The 15,873-nt window shown below is 41.0% G+C and overlaps 1 protein-coding gene across 1 annotated transcript; it reads left to right on the forward strand.

Moving 5' to 3' along the window:
* Nucleotides 1–11,720: 11,720 nt before the first annotated feature.
* rtn4rl1a (reticulon 4 receptor-like 1a) lies at nt 11,721–15,422 on the forward strand (the record flags this gene model as incomplete). Its single annotated transcript, XM_080040928.1, has 3 exons — nt 11,721–11,748; nt 12,093–12,637; nt 14,523–15,422. The coding sequence occupies 3 exons, from the start codon at nt 11,721–11,723 to the stop codon at nt 15,420–15,422; spliced, it is 1,473 nt and encodes a 490-aa protein (XP_079897054.1).
* Nucleotides 15,423–15,873: the final 451 nt, after the last annotated feature.

The following is a 15,873-nucleotide window of genomic DNA, read 5'->3' on the forward strand; positions in this document are numbered from 1 at the left end:
AATTTCATTCTGGCGCAGTATAATGTGTATGTACTGTAGTTGGGCTCTCAAGTCATTAATCATTCGGTCGCTGTTAGGTCTCACATTAGTCAGCTGCTGGATCTCATTTTGGAACGAGACTGATCGCATCAAGCGCTGACAGCTCTGTGCTTGAAATCGTTCTCTGCGGGAAGCCGGTTTAATGAGAGACCTTATGACTATCTCCCCCCTTTTGTTTTGGCCAATCAGTCTGAAAAATGGGCCGACGCCTGCCTGTGATTGGCTCAGTCAAAGGCAAGTGTTCAGTAACAGCATGTTGACCGATAAAACAACCCGGTGACGGATGATCCTTATGGCAAGTCACAAGGCTGAAATATCGCTCCCTTCACTTGTCAATTTGGATTTTTGGATTTGTAACCCTTCATCTCGTTCGCCTTCTCTCGTCTTTTCCTCCCTCTTCTCTGGAATCTGAGTGTCTGACTTACAAATGTAATCCCAGGCCATGACGGGAATTTCTCACTCCGAGAGCCTAAAAAAAACGAATTATTTTGGAAACAGGGTGCAAGAGCACAGGCAGAGTCTTGCTATGAAAGATTTATGCAATAGTCCTTATGTACTTTTAACAGTCTTTGTAATAGAGACGGATGGGAAACGAAAGGAACAACAGGGAGGAGAGCGGAGGAGGGTGACAAAGGGTGATTCATACCTGCAGTCAGTGTAGAGTCAAGAACAGGGAATGATTTAGTCACAAGAAAAGGAAGAGATATTTTCATCGTGCTAGGGGAATTGGACAAACAGCTATTTCAGTTTTTTTCGATTGCTAAACCACAGTGGGCACAACTGGAGCGACAAGTGCAAAACTCTAACAACAGTATGCAGAGCAGCGGTTCATTCGGGCCAAACTGTAGCTTGTTTTTCATTGATAAAACACAACTTTCAAAACTCTACACCTATCTCATGGCTTAACCACAACCTGCACAACACTGTGGATTTCCAGCACTTTTTTTCAAACGCTAACACACTGCTGCCACAACTGTAAACCACACATTCAAAACAGAATGAATGCCTAGTGCATTTCAAACACTGCAGATTGCAATTTCAACTGAAACACTAAGAAGGTGTCTTGTTTTAGACTTGTTAGTGAACATATACATAAAGGGAAAACTCAAAAATATATATTTTTTTGTAAATGGACCAATAAAGACAGGTTGTTGGAGAGAGAAGAGTGGCAGTGAGAGTGTGTATGTGTGGAGGAAGACCTAGAAGACATAGAGCTGTAATGTCTGATGAAATACAGTAAGGGCTACACTGATAGACCCTGTTGTGAATCATGGTCTCTCATTGAGAGAGGCAGGGTTGAGAGTGCAACCATGAGTGCAACCCAATCTGCAAAAATAATAATATGAATTTTCCAGCAAACAAACAGCTTAGAGTTGCATCCTTACAGTAAATGACAACATTACAGGATAGATTTCTGTATTACAATTATAGAATATTTACACAGATAAATACTACATTTGGAAATGTTTTCAATAAAATATACAAAATTTGTATCTATTGAAGCAAACTTCTGATTTTAATTTCTTCTTGTTTTCCTGAAAAATAAAATAAAAAAATAAAATAAACAATTTCATGTGAAAGAATTTCACCCTTTCATCAAAGAAAATATTACGTAATTTGTGTGAAATAACTCAAATTATTCAAACTGTAAAGATTAAAAGTTTGTAATTTATGTATTGGGGTTTGATGCTAGTGTTTGTACTCTGAGCAGGTTCTGAGTGACAGTGTGTGTTATCTCAGTGAGGACAATTAATAGTGTTTGCTGCACTGAGCCTATTTTGCAGGTGAAGTGAACGGTTCAGCTCCAGTGACTGTTGGTAGTGCAGACTGTAGTTAGAGTTTTGCACATTGAGCTACAGTTGTGCCCACTGTGGGTTAGCAATCGAAAAAAACTGTAAGAGAAGAACCAGCTCACCCCCCCATGCTGCCCTCTCTCTTCTTTTTCTCATTGGCTTGTTGGACAGGCTCATTTCTCGCCGATCTCCACTGAGGATATCTCCCAAAGAGCGTTCCAGATCCAATGATGGCGAGACACAGGAGGGCAGCCAGCACCTCAGCCACAACCGCACACACACACACCTTCTCAGCAGACATACAGTATGCCTTCTGCCAGATCAGGATCAGTCAGCTGTGAAATTCCTGTGACTGGTGTATATTTGTTACATTGGGGGTATGCATCTGTTGGTTGGAGTCTGTACTTGTGTCACGTTGTATCTCTATCCTGTTTGTTCTTCTTATATTTTCCATATAGTTATCTTATTTTTTATCAAAACTCAGATACTGAGAAAAACAGTTTGTGCACCGAAGTATTTTCTTAGTAATTAAAGCTACCGTGCGTAACTTTTTCATATACATTCAAGCCATCGCCAAAAGAGTTGACACAACGTTGATTCAGCTTGTCAGCTTCTCAAATCTTGCTCTGTGTTTCTCAGGCTGGCAGTGTTTACACACTGGTGTTGACCCCCGACACTGCATGGCGTAGGAGCTCAGAAAAATCCCAAGTGTTGTTGTAATTACTCAGAAGTCCTCATGAAGGCAACAGAAATTGTGAAATAAATTTGATGAATAAGCTGCTAAAAGACCATTAGCACTGGTAATGGTATTACTAGAGTCAATATCTTCACCAGGGGCCTCATTTATAAACGTGGCGTACGCCCAGAAGAGGGCGCACGCCAATTTCTAAGCAAATATTGGGATTTATAAAAACCAAGCTTGACGGGAAGATGTGCGGTCCTCCACGCAAACTCTGACCCATGCGTACGCACAGAAAGTGGAGAAAGGAGAAACGGCGACTCCGTCGGCACATGTATGAAGTGCGAGAACGAATGTGTTTGTGTAAAATTAATCCAGATAGGCCTATTATATATATGTAGGTCTATCATATATTGGGAGTTCCTTTGCAAAACGGATGAAGCCATTCTTACAACTAATGAACAAATGCCTCCACGGATTTTTCCATGGAGTAATACCAACAAAAACAAAACGAATTAGGATCTTAAATAGCCTACAAACGGAGATATATGAGTGCAAATAAAAACAAAACAGCAACGTTCAAATAAGCTCTGCAGTTATTAAAGAATAACCTATCTGCATGTTGTGGAATTAATTCTGATAATATTGAGGTGGAATACAGCCTATTACTTTTACACTGACGCTGTTCTCGATGCCTCAGTCAGGCAGACAGGAGTGCACCTTTTCATACACTAATGATAAGCCTACTGTACATCACATAGGCTACTCTACTGTGATTTTTTTCAAGACTTTTAGTCTTTTTTATCTATGTGTTTTTCTTTGTGTTTAAGCACGTCGCAATTGTGTTTTGAAAGGGACTGTGAAGTTTATTATTAACCCTCCGCCGCCCGTCACTGCCCCGGGATGAATTCTCCGAATCTGTATCTCATGGGGGGTCTCAGTGCCCCCAGCTCGTGGCACAAACACTGTTGTGTGAGGATATGCACTTGTTTGCGTCCACTTTTATGTCGGATCACTTATTTTTATTTCGGACACAGCGTTCACAGAGATCGCCAGAGGCTACACCCTGACGCCTCTACGCTCACACTGCCACCAAACTATATTTTCCCTGTTCGCCACTTCTCCATCGGGTACTTCGGGGTGACCGCAGTGATCCACACCGTGTGGAGTCTATTTTTCCATTTCCCTTTCAGTTGGCGATTGCCACTACCGCCTTCATGCACTCAGTAAATTATATTAATTTGGGCGTGTCGATGACTATGTATGGGTAAATATGGGCGGTACGTGAGGCCCGCAAAGGCTGCGCCACATTTAGAGTTGATTGTGATTTATAAAGGGAAACAGGCGTAGGACGTGAGTGCGTTAGTGAGTTTTATAAATCCGAATATTTTTGTTCGCACGTACATCCTACATTTCTTCCGTACGCCAGCTTCCACGTGAATCCCACGCAAAGCTTTATAAATGAGGCCCCTGGTCTTTTGCTTTCCAGTTTTCCCCGAATGTATGATTAACAATTCACCCCGCATACATGTGTATGTTTCCATGTTGATTAATGAGTGCGTGGGTCTCGGCCTCCTGTGTCGTCGCATGCCTGAATGCATTAGTCTTTGATTGGGGGAGGAGGAGGTGCAACACCCCCCCTTCAAAGTCTGTACATGGCCCCTTTTTCACCATTGACACATGTCACGCTGTCGGCCTGTGTTATAATCGGGGTTCCAGCGAGGCAGGACGAGCAACAGAACTGTATCCACCGCTCACATCTTCCCTCCACTAATAGGCAGGAGTTAAATGGGAAGAGCTGTGACCTGCACCGTCTGATAGTGTGTGTGTGTGTGTGTGTGTGTGTGTGTGTGTGTGTGTGTGTGTGTGTGTGTGTGTGTGTGTGTGTGTGTGTGTGTGTGTGTGTGTGTGTGTGTGTGTGTGTGTGAGGGTTGGGCAAAGTTTTTCTGAGTAAAATTAGAGCTTGATTAGTGTTGAGATAGGCTTAGCCTTTCAAATGACCCAATTACTGCAAGCAAAGAAGAGGTTATTTTTTCAGTCTTTCTCTCTCTCACACACACACACACACACACACACACACACACACACACACACACACACATCCTGATCAGAGTAGAGAGTGTGTACTTTCTTCTTTTTTAATGGCCAGTATGTTGTGTGCTGAACAGATGTCACAACAACCAGGGGCAGAGCGGGCAGAAAAAGAGAATCAGATCACTGTGAGTGTCGGAATGGACTGCACAGGATCGACGGTAATTATAAGATACCTTAAAAAATAGCTTCTAGCAAGCCTTCTCGTATTTGTTTTAACAGGCGAGGTACCACTGAAAGTTCCTCATGATAATGAACATTGATTTTCCTTTCAACTTTAAGCACTTTGCTTTCCTGCTGGACAGAGGCAAACACAAAACCGCTGTGCAGGACATCCTGAGAAAAAAGTCTGCAGTTCTCTTATAAAATACATAATTAAAAACGACTATAACTGGTGGATTAGCATACACACAAGGATGAAATCTAAAAACTACGAACAGTATTGCATAGCCTACTATGGATAACAACCTTAACAAAGGCTGTTTTATATAATGTGTATATATTGCATCCTTTCGAGGCAGCCCTCAATGTACATTCTAAGGGCATCACCTTTTGAGAGATGGGTAGTTTATCACAGTGAGCGTTCAGTAGTTAGCAGAAGGATCACAACCAAATGTGCACATTTTCAAAAATTGTCAAGTCTGTTTAGTTTTTTTTTATTAAGCAAGGAACTCAACATCTCTCACTACAAAATGCAAGCTTTTAAAGTAAATTCATTTTCATTGGATGAAAACCACTTGCTGTCTGGAGGGCCCAATTAAAAGAAACATATGGTGGTCTTTAAAAAAAACACCATACATTTTAATGTAGTAATGTGAATAAACATCAGTGCTGAAGGAAAAATTACATTATCATAATTACTGCTGATTAATTTCAGCTGTGGACTAATTTATTTTTCATAATACATTTAAACATTAGTAGTAAACAATTGTCTTCAGTCATTTAATTGCTTTTGGTTCATGAATCAGACAAAAGCATGGACAAAACATAAAAGAAAAAAATAAATACAAAAAGAGCATCCTGATTGATTTGGAAGTGAAACTTTTTTTTTTTGAGTGTGCTTCATTTGTTTTCTTCTAACCATGTCCCAAAGGTCTTATTAACCCAACTTCTATGATGCTGTGTAAACACCCAGATAGGATCAAGGACCAGGACTGGGATGAAGCTACTATCAAGTCTGTTTCAAGAAATCAATTGTTACTCCTACTCTGCCCAGCTGGCAAGTGGTTTTCTTGTAAGCTCTATCTGAATTTCTTTTGTTTGGGGTCACAGGAGTGGGAATTTAAATACAAGAAACCACAAAATGGTTATTCCTATAGGGCCACAGAGGATCAGTGGTGCAGTGCCGTCAATATTGACCTGATTTGTCTCCAGTATGAAGATGGATGCATTGGATATGTACTATATTATAGTACACGAGAGGGGAGGATTATAAAGTGCAGAGATATTTCAGATGTGTCTTTGAGGCAATGACGCCATTTTTAATCTCGTATTAGCTCTGCCAGAGATGTATCACCATTTGAATGAGCAAATCTAAAATGATCTTTGGGATTATACTAAACTTAATCAACCACCAACATGAGGGGGGCAGTATCTATTGAGTGTCTGAGCTAGATGGGCGTTGTCCATCCTCACCCTCTTCTCACTCTCTGCCTCCTTGCCATGTTTGTGAAACAGATTCTTATTTCTCTCTCTTTTCTACTCTGTATTTCACTTGCCATTTAAGTGTTTTTTTAATCTTTAATCCTGCCTGTGCTGCTCAATTAGTGTTGATTATCTGTGTCTGTGAATATAGGTGTATGTGCCTGTGGGCCTGCATGCATGTGTGTGTGTGTGTGTGTGTGTGTGTGTGTGTGTGTGTACACACCTGGATGCACAAGAGAAAACGTGTTTCAAGCGAATACGTGTGTAATATGTATGTTATGTGTAATCCATTTGCAAGTGTTTATCTGACTCACCTAACAGAGGGTGGTGGAATTAGTCTGCAATTCAGCAGAAGTCACAGTTGTGTTTCTGTGCAGGGCAGACAGACAGACAGACAGACATTTACACACCTTCCTCTATAATGGTCTATACGCTTTGCAGTAGATCCTTACATACTTTTTTAGCTCCAGTCTCGCTGTCTCTTCTCTCTTTCCCTCCCACACCGATGCACTGTGCCTCTCTCCCCTTGCCTCTTAGCTTTCATGTTTGAAGGGCTCCTCATTCCCTTTGAGTGTGCTATTGCCCATTCCTTCCCTCCATGTCTCTCCACTTCCCCTTTTCCCTCCCTCTCTTACACTCCCTGCTCAGTTACTTTTTCTGGTGTTTGCCAGAGTGAGTGGCATCTGTCTCCTCCACATGCCAACATGTACTTGGGAGGCCTTTGTGATGATGGCTTGACAAGCAGCATGTGTATGTGCTTATGTGGTTTTTGTTTTTGGGTTGTGTGTGCGCTTTTCTTCTTTTTTTTTGTCTGCACATTATGACGGGTGTGAAGGGATGGGAGAGAGACAGAAGTGGGAGATGGCTGTTGTAATTGAACTCTGGCTGTGCTTGATAAAGCTTGCGGCGAATACATAACCGTGGAGGCTAGGATGAGGATTTAGACAAACAACCGGCGGGAAACAGATGTGCAGGCAGGGAGAGCAAGAGAGGAAATGAGAGAGTTTTGATTAAAAAGGCATCACTTGCTGAAATGGACAATTACTGGTATAGAGTGAAAGCCATGTGTGTAAACCAACCCAGAGGACAAAAGGGCCATCATCACCTGTGTGATTATAATCCAATCAAACTGGAATTTGAACAGCAAAATATCTTTGTGTGGTGTAGTAGACGGCAGTAATTGTGGAAAACAAATGTCCAACAAATTGTTGGTTCAGTGTGGTGACTGTTTTGATATGTTCATGCAGATTTTTTTAAATATTTTTAATTTAAGACTTTAAATCTATATTGTGCTTCCAATTTTTTTTAAACATTGCAATATTCACGTGCACAAGGCCAAGTCATGTGTAGTGACTGTAAAGCTCACAGTTAATTGTACAAGCATTCGTACATTGTGTGTTAGACGAGTAGTAGATAAAACAAATAGTTTATTGATTGCTCCCTTCTTCACTGTTCCCAGATTAAAATGAATCAAATTGGCAAACGATTTAGCACAAGCATGAGACAATTTAGCTGCAGCCCATATAGTGCACTCTTCATCTTTGTTTAACAGAGCACCTTGTTGAACAAAATCCCTAGAAATATTTTAGTCTTAAGAAAGGTGTTCGGTATCAAATGAGCTTTAAAACATTACACCCCCTCCACCAGATATTCACACCAGGCACAAATTACTTTACTGGAAACTCACTGTGATTTATTCTACTATTTAACAGCAGTACACGGGGAAAGGCGTTATGGAGAATTACTGGTGAAACTGATTTGTATGTACCTTGACGCTCCTTACTGGGAGTTGTTACAGGTTTGAGGCTTGGTTTAATGCTGGCTTGATGCCCTAGCTAATTGCCATTTTGCAATTAGTTGTATATTTATGTATTTGAGGCTGCGCTGCTGGAGCTGGAGACAGTCAATATTCTACAGTCGCATATCCAAGGATATGCTGACTGGAAGCAAAGATGTTTGAAAACACTTTTTTTAACACTGGAAACTATTTATCAAGAATACTTTTTAAATGATGTATCTGCCTTACTATCAAAGGCTACAAACTACAATAAACTAGGAGTGGATAGAGATCATTCAGATGAAAAGGTGGAACAACTGGATGCTGATGGGAGATTTTCTGCCCCCAGTGTCATGGCCATATGGTAGCAGCTTGATCCAATATCATCACATCGATCCCTCAATCTGTAAACTTAACACATCCACAGTCAGTCTGCAGGCAGAGATGTACACACATCTGCACACTTTTTTCCTAAGAGGTGCACAGATTCCTGAATGCACAATTCACTTGTACACGCTATATTGCACAAGGAATAGCAGAAAGATGGAGGATATAATTGGAAAGAATGAAAGAGGTAAAGGGGAGGAAGAAGGAAGTCAGATAAAATGGGATGATGAAAATACAAAAAGAAAAAAAAGAAAGACTGCAGGGGTGAACAGAAGGCAGCGAGGAAGCGAAAACGATTCGAAATGCAAACTAACGCTAGAAGCACTATCACAAGTACAGTACGTGTTAAGCCGACTTGCAGTGTTTTTGTATGTAAAAAAAAATAATATTAATAATGGGACTACTGGGAACATCTCATTAGTGTATTGTAAACTTACAACTGATACATCAATATGTTATTTGTGACACTGTTGTGGTTTGAGCTCAAAACATTTAAGTGAGAATATCTTCTCAAGACCTTTTTTTCATTTCATGGTTTTTCATTACAGAGCCTAGGCTGTGAAAAAAAAAACACTTGTTTTTTTAGCACACACACAGGTTGCGGATTGTGAGGAGAAATTCACTGATTTTGACAAAATGTGATTTTAACAACAAGCATTTACCAAAAGTCAAGGTTCTTTCATTTGTCATATGCACACAGTTATTGAAGCAATCGCTGGCAAAGAAATTAAACAAATTCTACAAAATAACATACAAAAGTGCAGAATGAAAAATAGGAATACAATAGGTATAAATCAAAGTTATACTTTGGTATTACTGTATATATCCTGGGTTATACAACTGTATGTTAATCTGCTGCAATGTATACTGTACATACTGTTGTATAACTTATTAAATATACTTTATTAGGTACAATGTGGTAAAGTTACAATGTGGTATTTAGATATACTGTGATATGTCCAAAAATGTCCTGATGTACTGTACCCAATGGCTTAATTTATGTAATTGTCCTGAAACACATACAACTCATTCACAATGATGAGCTAAATATCACTGTCATATCAGTTTAAAATAAGGTATATAAGATCAAAGCATCGAATAAATGTCCGCCAAAAGGTTTTAAACAAACTTCTATGCAAGCCAGATGATTCCCACTAAGAACAACAAAACGGAATATAAAGTCACAGATACATTTAGACGTGCATTATACAGTAGACATTTCCACACACTCAAATAAACAAAGTGGTGAAAATGAAGTTAACAGAAACAGCAGGCGGAGCAGAGCAGCGCTTGAAGATAAGGCTGTGGGGGAAGGGACGTGTACATTTTCTGCAGAAAGGAGGCAGAGAAGCATGAAGCAAAGGGCAAGGCAGACGGACAGATGAAAGCAGAGGAGGAGAGAGGAGGAGGAAAGAACAGAGAGATAAAATCACTTATATACCCTGAGGGGACTGAATACACAGTGTATGATATGGATTATGACAATAACTTTTGACCAATCAAACCTATGGGCAGAAAAAAAGATCAGTGTGAAACAGATAACGGCAAAAGGAAGAGGATGGTGGAAAGAGAGGGAAGAGGGAGACAATGGAGGAGGTTGCACATGTGCAATGCTGTAAAGAACAGAAGTTTATAATATAAATGTCACTTCATCATTGTTTAATATTTATTATTCTCCAACCCAACCCAGGCTCTAACAATACAAACAAATCTTTCATGGCCAAACCAGTCTGGTTTCAACCAGAATATTTCATAAATCGGAATCAAAATGTGTATAAGATTTTAAATCCATTTATTCCGTCATGGTTAAAATTAAAATATTTCGTTAAATTCTCAATGACCGTGCTAACATGTTTTACAGATTCAATGTTTCCCATATTTACCATTGTAGTTTAGCATCTACAATTTAGGCTGAAAGGAAGGTTTTTGTAGGTATTTCATCAAAAACCCAAGTATTGAAATTTAAATATTGACCTGATTTTTTTTTTTTTTTTTTAACCTTTATTTCTACAGGTAAATCCCATTGAGACCGAAGACTCTTTTACAAGGGAGACCTGTTCCCATTTACACGTTACCATTCACACAGTCATTCATACACCGATAGCAGGCTAACTATCGACATTCACACGAGGCAAGGTGGGTGAAGTGTCTTGCCCAAGGACACAACAACTATGACACAGGTGGCAGGGCGGGGATCGAACCTCCAACCCTTTGATCATCGGCCGACCCGCTCTACCAACTGAGCCACAGTCGCCCTGATGATGGCACAAAATTAAAAGTCACTGCTACAGCAAAGTGATTACAAGTGGGGTACCAAATTTCAGGGCAATCCATCAAGTAGTAGTAGCGTACACATTTTTTTTATTATAAAAAAATTGTTTCATTGATTAAATCTTGATACAAAGTTTTTGAAAAGGTATTAAAACGAATTGCACAACATTGATTTATTGTTGGTACAACAGCACAGAAGATGAGCTGCCGTGACAACCACTGTGGTGTGCTATTTTATTTTCAGAAGAAAAGGTCAGCCTTGTCAAATACTGCAGACACTGCTCACGCAATATGTTTCAGATAAAACGGAACATGGATAGCGACACATACAGGCACAAACACATTATGGTACCTGCCTGTCTTGTGCGTACATGGTTACGCAAGTGTACAGACACATACTGGATAATACTGCCCTGTCCTCTGCTGACATTGCTGAACATGTTGTTCTTTACCGAGCGGCAGTGTCCTGGTCAACTGGACATCTGTCTATCACATCTGTCCATGTCACTGACACAAAACACTGTCAACACACTGTCAACAAAAGATGCTCATATGGTATCGTATCTACATCTTTGTATTAGGGATTAACTCCATGGATGAGCATCTATTTTTACTTTATCCATTTTTTTACCCCTGACCCATGAAATATTTACCACTGGAATCAAAGCTATGAAAAAATATATCATTATTAAATAAATAAAAAGCGAGATGAAGAGAAAACAAAAGGTAATATCCACTTCACAAGCATGCTTCAGATGGTTCCCTCCTTCATCCACCTCCTCTCTCTTTCCTTCTATCCCCCTTTCTTGGTTTCCCTTATTGTGGAAATGTATTACAGGTGTGGTGCGTGTTCACTTATAAGCAGAATAATAATTGATGTTTCTGTCACCTTTAGAGGATAACCAACGTATATAACACTGTGGGGTGTGTTCCCCGCATCATCAAGAATGGTTCAAGGAACAAACAAATACGTGCGTACCTCTTTGACAACCAAAGACGGAGAAAAGACACACACACACACACACAGGACTGTGTATACATGAGTAGTGTTCCAAAGCATCTGTGTGGTGAGGGGGCCTCTTGGTGTTAGGAACTTTCAAGGTTTTTACGAAACAAGAAAAAACATGTTCCCCTGTGTTTAAGATAAAGATAACAGTGAAGGGGAGGCAAGGATAAGGTTAAGGGTAAACAGTTTGGGAATGATTGAAAAATCTGTGAGGACAATGGGCTCACAAAACAATACATGGTTGGCTGTGTGTGTACGTGTGTTTGTATGAGGTTTGTGTGAGCGTTGTAATTTGTCTGCATTGAACCATGCCTATTGTTGTCCTTGTAAACTGAGAGCAATGAGTTTTTCATTTAAGATGCTTCTGATAGCAGGAGCTCTGCTGTATGAATTAAATTAGTTCAGCTTGTCTTTCTCTCACGCTCCCTTTCCCTCCATCTCTTTTTTTGTCTTTTTTCCCCATTGTTAACCTCTCCTCTCTTTTCCTTTTTTCAGGTTATGGTGGGGTGGAGTTACTCTTGGTGCTCTGTGGCCTAAAGCTCTCTATGCCTTGCCCTCGGCACTGCATCTGCTACACTTCACCTAGCACCGTGTCATGCCAGGCCCACAACTTCCATGCCGTGCCCGAGGGCATCCCTGCCCAGAGCGAGCGCGTCTTCCTGCAGAACAACAAGATTCAGCGGCTGCTTCGCGGCCACTTCTCGCCCACCACCACCATGTTGTGGCTTTACTCCAACAACATCTCCTACATACAACCGTCCACCTTCCACGGTTTTGACCGCCTTGAGGAGCTGGACCTTGGGGACAATCGGCACCTGCAGGCGGTTGCTTCAGACACCTTCCTTGGCCTGGGTCGGCTACACGCCCTGCACCTATACCACTGTGGCCTGATCAGCTTGCCTGCGGGGATCTTTGCGGGGCTCCATAATCTTCAATATCTCTACCTACAGGTACACCGATTAAGCTGTATATTGCATCTGCAGCCCACAATCACATTATGGTGTAATCTGTCTTGGCTGAGAACTTACTGTCTATGAATTGCACACTGTTTTCCGAAGAGGAAAACACTCCAAAAGCAGCCTACGCTAAACCTTCAACACTTTAGGAATAACAGTACAGGAATGGAAATACAGGATTAAGTATATGTTTTTCTTAATGCCATTGCAAGTGTACGAGGAGAAAACCTTGTGCTTATGGAAAGGGTCTCCTATCCAAAATATTTATAGGGAAATCAATTGATATTGACTGAGTGAGTGTGGTAAAGGTTACAACATCAATGTTTGACAGCATTCATATGTTTTTTCGGTTTGACACAACAGCGTGTCAAAAATACAGAAAACCACATCTAGTTGTTAGTAGCGCACTCAATATCATTAGCCATCAGTCCCCTTCTTTTAATCAATACCTCAACCTAAAACACACCTTTCAAAGGGCAAATACTTCAGACACCTTTTGCTCACCATTTTCCTAGTGTCTGCTCTCTAGAAGCTTCTCGTATCACTGACAAGCCAACCATCCTGCATCAAAAAATAATACAGACTCAGGGATGAGGGTACAATAGTTTGTTGGGCAGAAATATTTTGGATCTTTATATTTTGTGGCATTTTAAAAGTTTTAATATCACTCATTGAGTCCATAGGTTGTGTATTAAGAGAATATTACAGTTTTTTTCTATCGCTAAACCACTGTGGGCACAACTGTAGCTCAATGTGCAAAACTCTAACTAAAGTCTGCACTACCAACAGTCATTGGAGCTGAACAGTTCACTTCACCTGCAAAACAGGTTCAATGCAGCAAACACTATGAACCAGCCTCATTGAGATAACACACACTGTCACTCAGAATATGCTCAGAGTACAAACACTAGCATCAAACCCCAATACATAAATTACAAACTTTTAAACTTTACAGTTTGAATAATTTGAGTTATTTCACACAAATTACGTAATATTTTCTTTGATGAAAGGGTGAAATTCTTTCACATGAAATTGTTTATTTTATAACATACCAGTTTTTTTAGGAAAACAAAAAGAAATGAAAATCAGAAGTTTGCTTCAAAAGATACACATTTTGTATATTTTATTGAAAACATTTCCAAATCTGTGTAAATATTCTATAATTGTAATACAGAAATCTATCCTGTAATGTTGTCATTTACTGTAAGGATGCAACTCTAAGCTGTTTGTTTGCTGGAAAATTCGTATTACAGATGCAACTTTAGATTTTTGCAGATTGGGTTGCACTCTCAACCCTGCCTCTCTCAATGAGAGACCATGATTCACAACAGGGTCTATCAGTGTAGCCCTTACTGTATTTCATCAGACATTACAGCTCTGTCTTCCTCCACACATCCACACTCTCACTGCCACTCTTCTCCCTCCAACAACCTGTCTTCATTGGTCCATTTCCAAAAAAATATATATTTTTGAGCTTTCCCTTTATACTGTATATGTTCACTAACAAGTCTAAAACAAGACACCTTCTTAGTGTTTCAGTTGAAATTGCAATTCTGCAGTGTTTGAAATGCACTATTCATTCTGTTTTGAATGTGTGGTTTACAGTTGTGGCAGTAGTGTGTTAGCATTTGAAAAAAAGTGCTGGAAATCCACAGTGTTGTGCAGGATGTGGTTAAGCCATGAGATAGGTGTGTAGAGTTTTGAAAATTGTGTTTAAGCAATGAAAAACGAGCTAGAGTTCGGCCCGAATGAACCGCTGCTCTGCATACTGTTGTTAGAGTTTTGCACTTGTCGCTCCAGTTGTGCCCACTGTGGTTTAGCAATCGAAAAAAACTGTAAGCTTCTCTTTAACCTTTCTTCTTTCCCTACATCTTGGCAGGACAACCAGTTAGAGTTCCTGGAGGATGATCTGTTCATCGACCTACTTAATCTCAGTCATCTCTTCCTTCATGGCAATCGACTATGGAGCCTTCGCCAGAACACTTTCCGTGGTCTGGGGGTCTTAGACAGACTGCTTCTCCACCAGAACCGGATCCAGTGGGTTGACCATCAGGCTTTCCATGACCTGCGGCGCCTCACAACCCTGTACCTGTTTAACAACTCCCTGACTGAGCTCTCTGGTGTCAGCTTGACTCTACTGCCGGCTCTGGAGTACCTACGACTTAACGACAACCCCTGGGAGTGTGACTGCAAGGCCCTGTCACTTTGGGATTGGCTTCGGAGGTTCAGAGGCTCCACCTCCTCGTTGATGTGTGTTAAACCACCAGAGCTAGCGGGGAAGGACCTTAAAACGTTGAAGAAAGAGGAGTTGCCCAGCTGCTTGTTAGGCGAGGGCCATGCACGCGGAGCTCCAGGTGGGGAGATGGAGCACGGAGAGACTTTGAACCACCTGAATCGTCACAGAAACCATCACAACCACCATCAGCGGCCGTACTTACCCCATGGGGACCAGTACAGCTTGCCTTCACCCTCACCCCTGCCGCGGCCACCTAAGGGAGGCCGCAGAAACTGCACCCGCCGCGGCCGCAAGGCTAAAGGGAGTCTCAATGAAGTGCCGGTACTACGGGAGAAGGGTGAGAAAGACTATACTCCAGATGGAGGTAAATACGACCTGCCCGGAACTGGGAGAAGGAAGAACAAGTGCATCCCCAGAACTTCTGTCGGCCCACCAAGTGGGGTCCAGAGAGCCAATAATAATGCAGGTTCACACCTTGCAGATTATATTTTGTGTTTACCATCAGCTCTGCTGCTGTCACTCATCCCTGTGATCCTACGCTGAGACAGCAAATGGACACTTTGTGTGGCTGACACAACCCTGTGATTCATTCTCCTGAACCACCCTGCTCAAATGAGGCATTTGTGCATAACTGTTTGTGTACATGGCCGTGTATAAAGGACATTATCAACTATCTACCGTGGAAGTATCCCCGTGGTGTTAAGGCAGGAATCTTTACAAGTCATAATCAAAAAACATGAAAGTCAGGGAACGCAATTCAGCCCATTGCTTTGATGATGTCACTAAGGGAAACAACAGGAAATCCTTTACATTTGTCTCAGTGGCATTGATTTCTACACTGAATTTATGTATTCTGTACAGTCACATACAATGACAAGCCAATGATTCATTAAAATAATTAAAAAAGAACGCACAATAACAGAGCAAACCAGTTCAAGGCTAGGTCTATGTTTAGCCCTCTTGTCACAATAATGCACTCTCAACGCACCCTCCA

Source organism: Ammodytes marinus, assembly GCF_949987685.1.
Source record: "Ammodytes marinus genome assembly, chromosome: 14".
NCBI classification, from domain to species: Eukaryota; Metazoa; Chordata; class Actinopteri; order Uranoscopiformes; family Ammodytidae; genus Ammodytes; species Ammodytes marinus.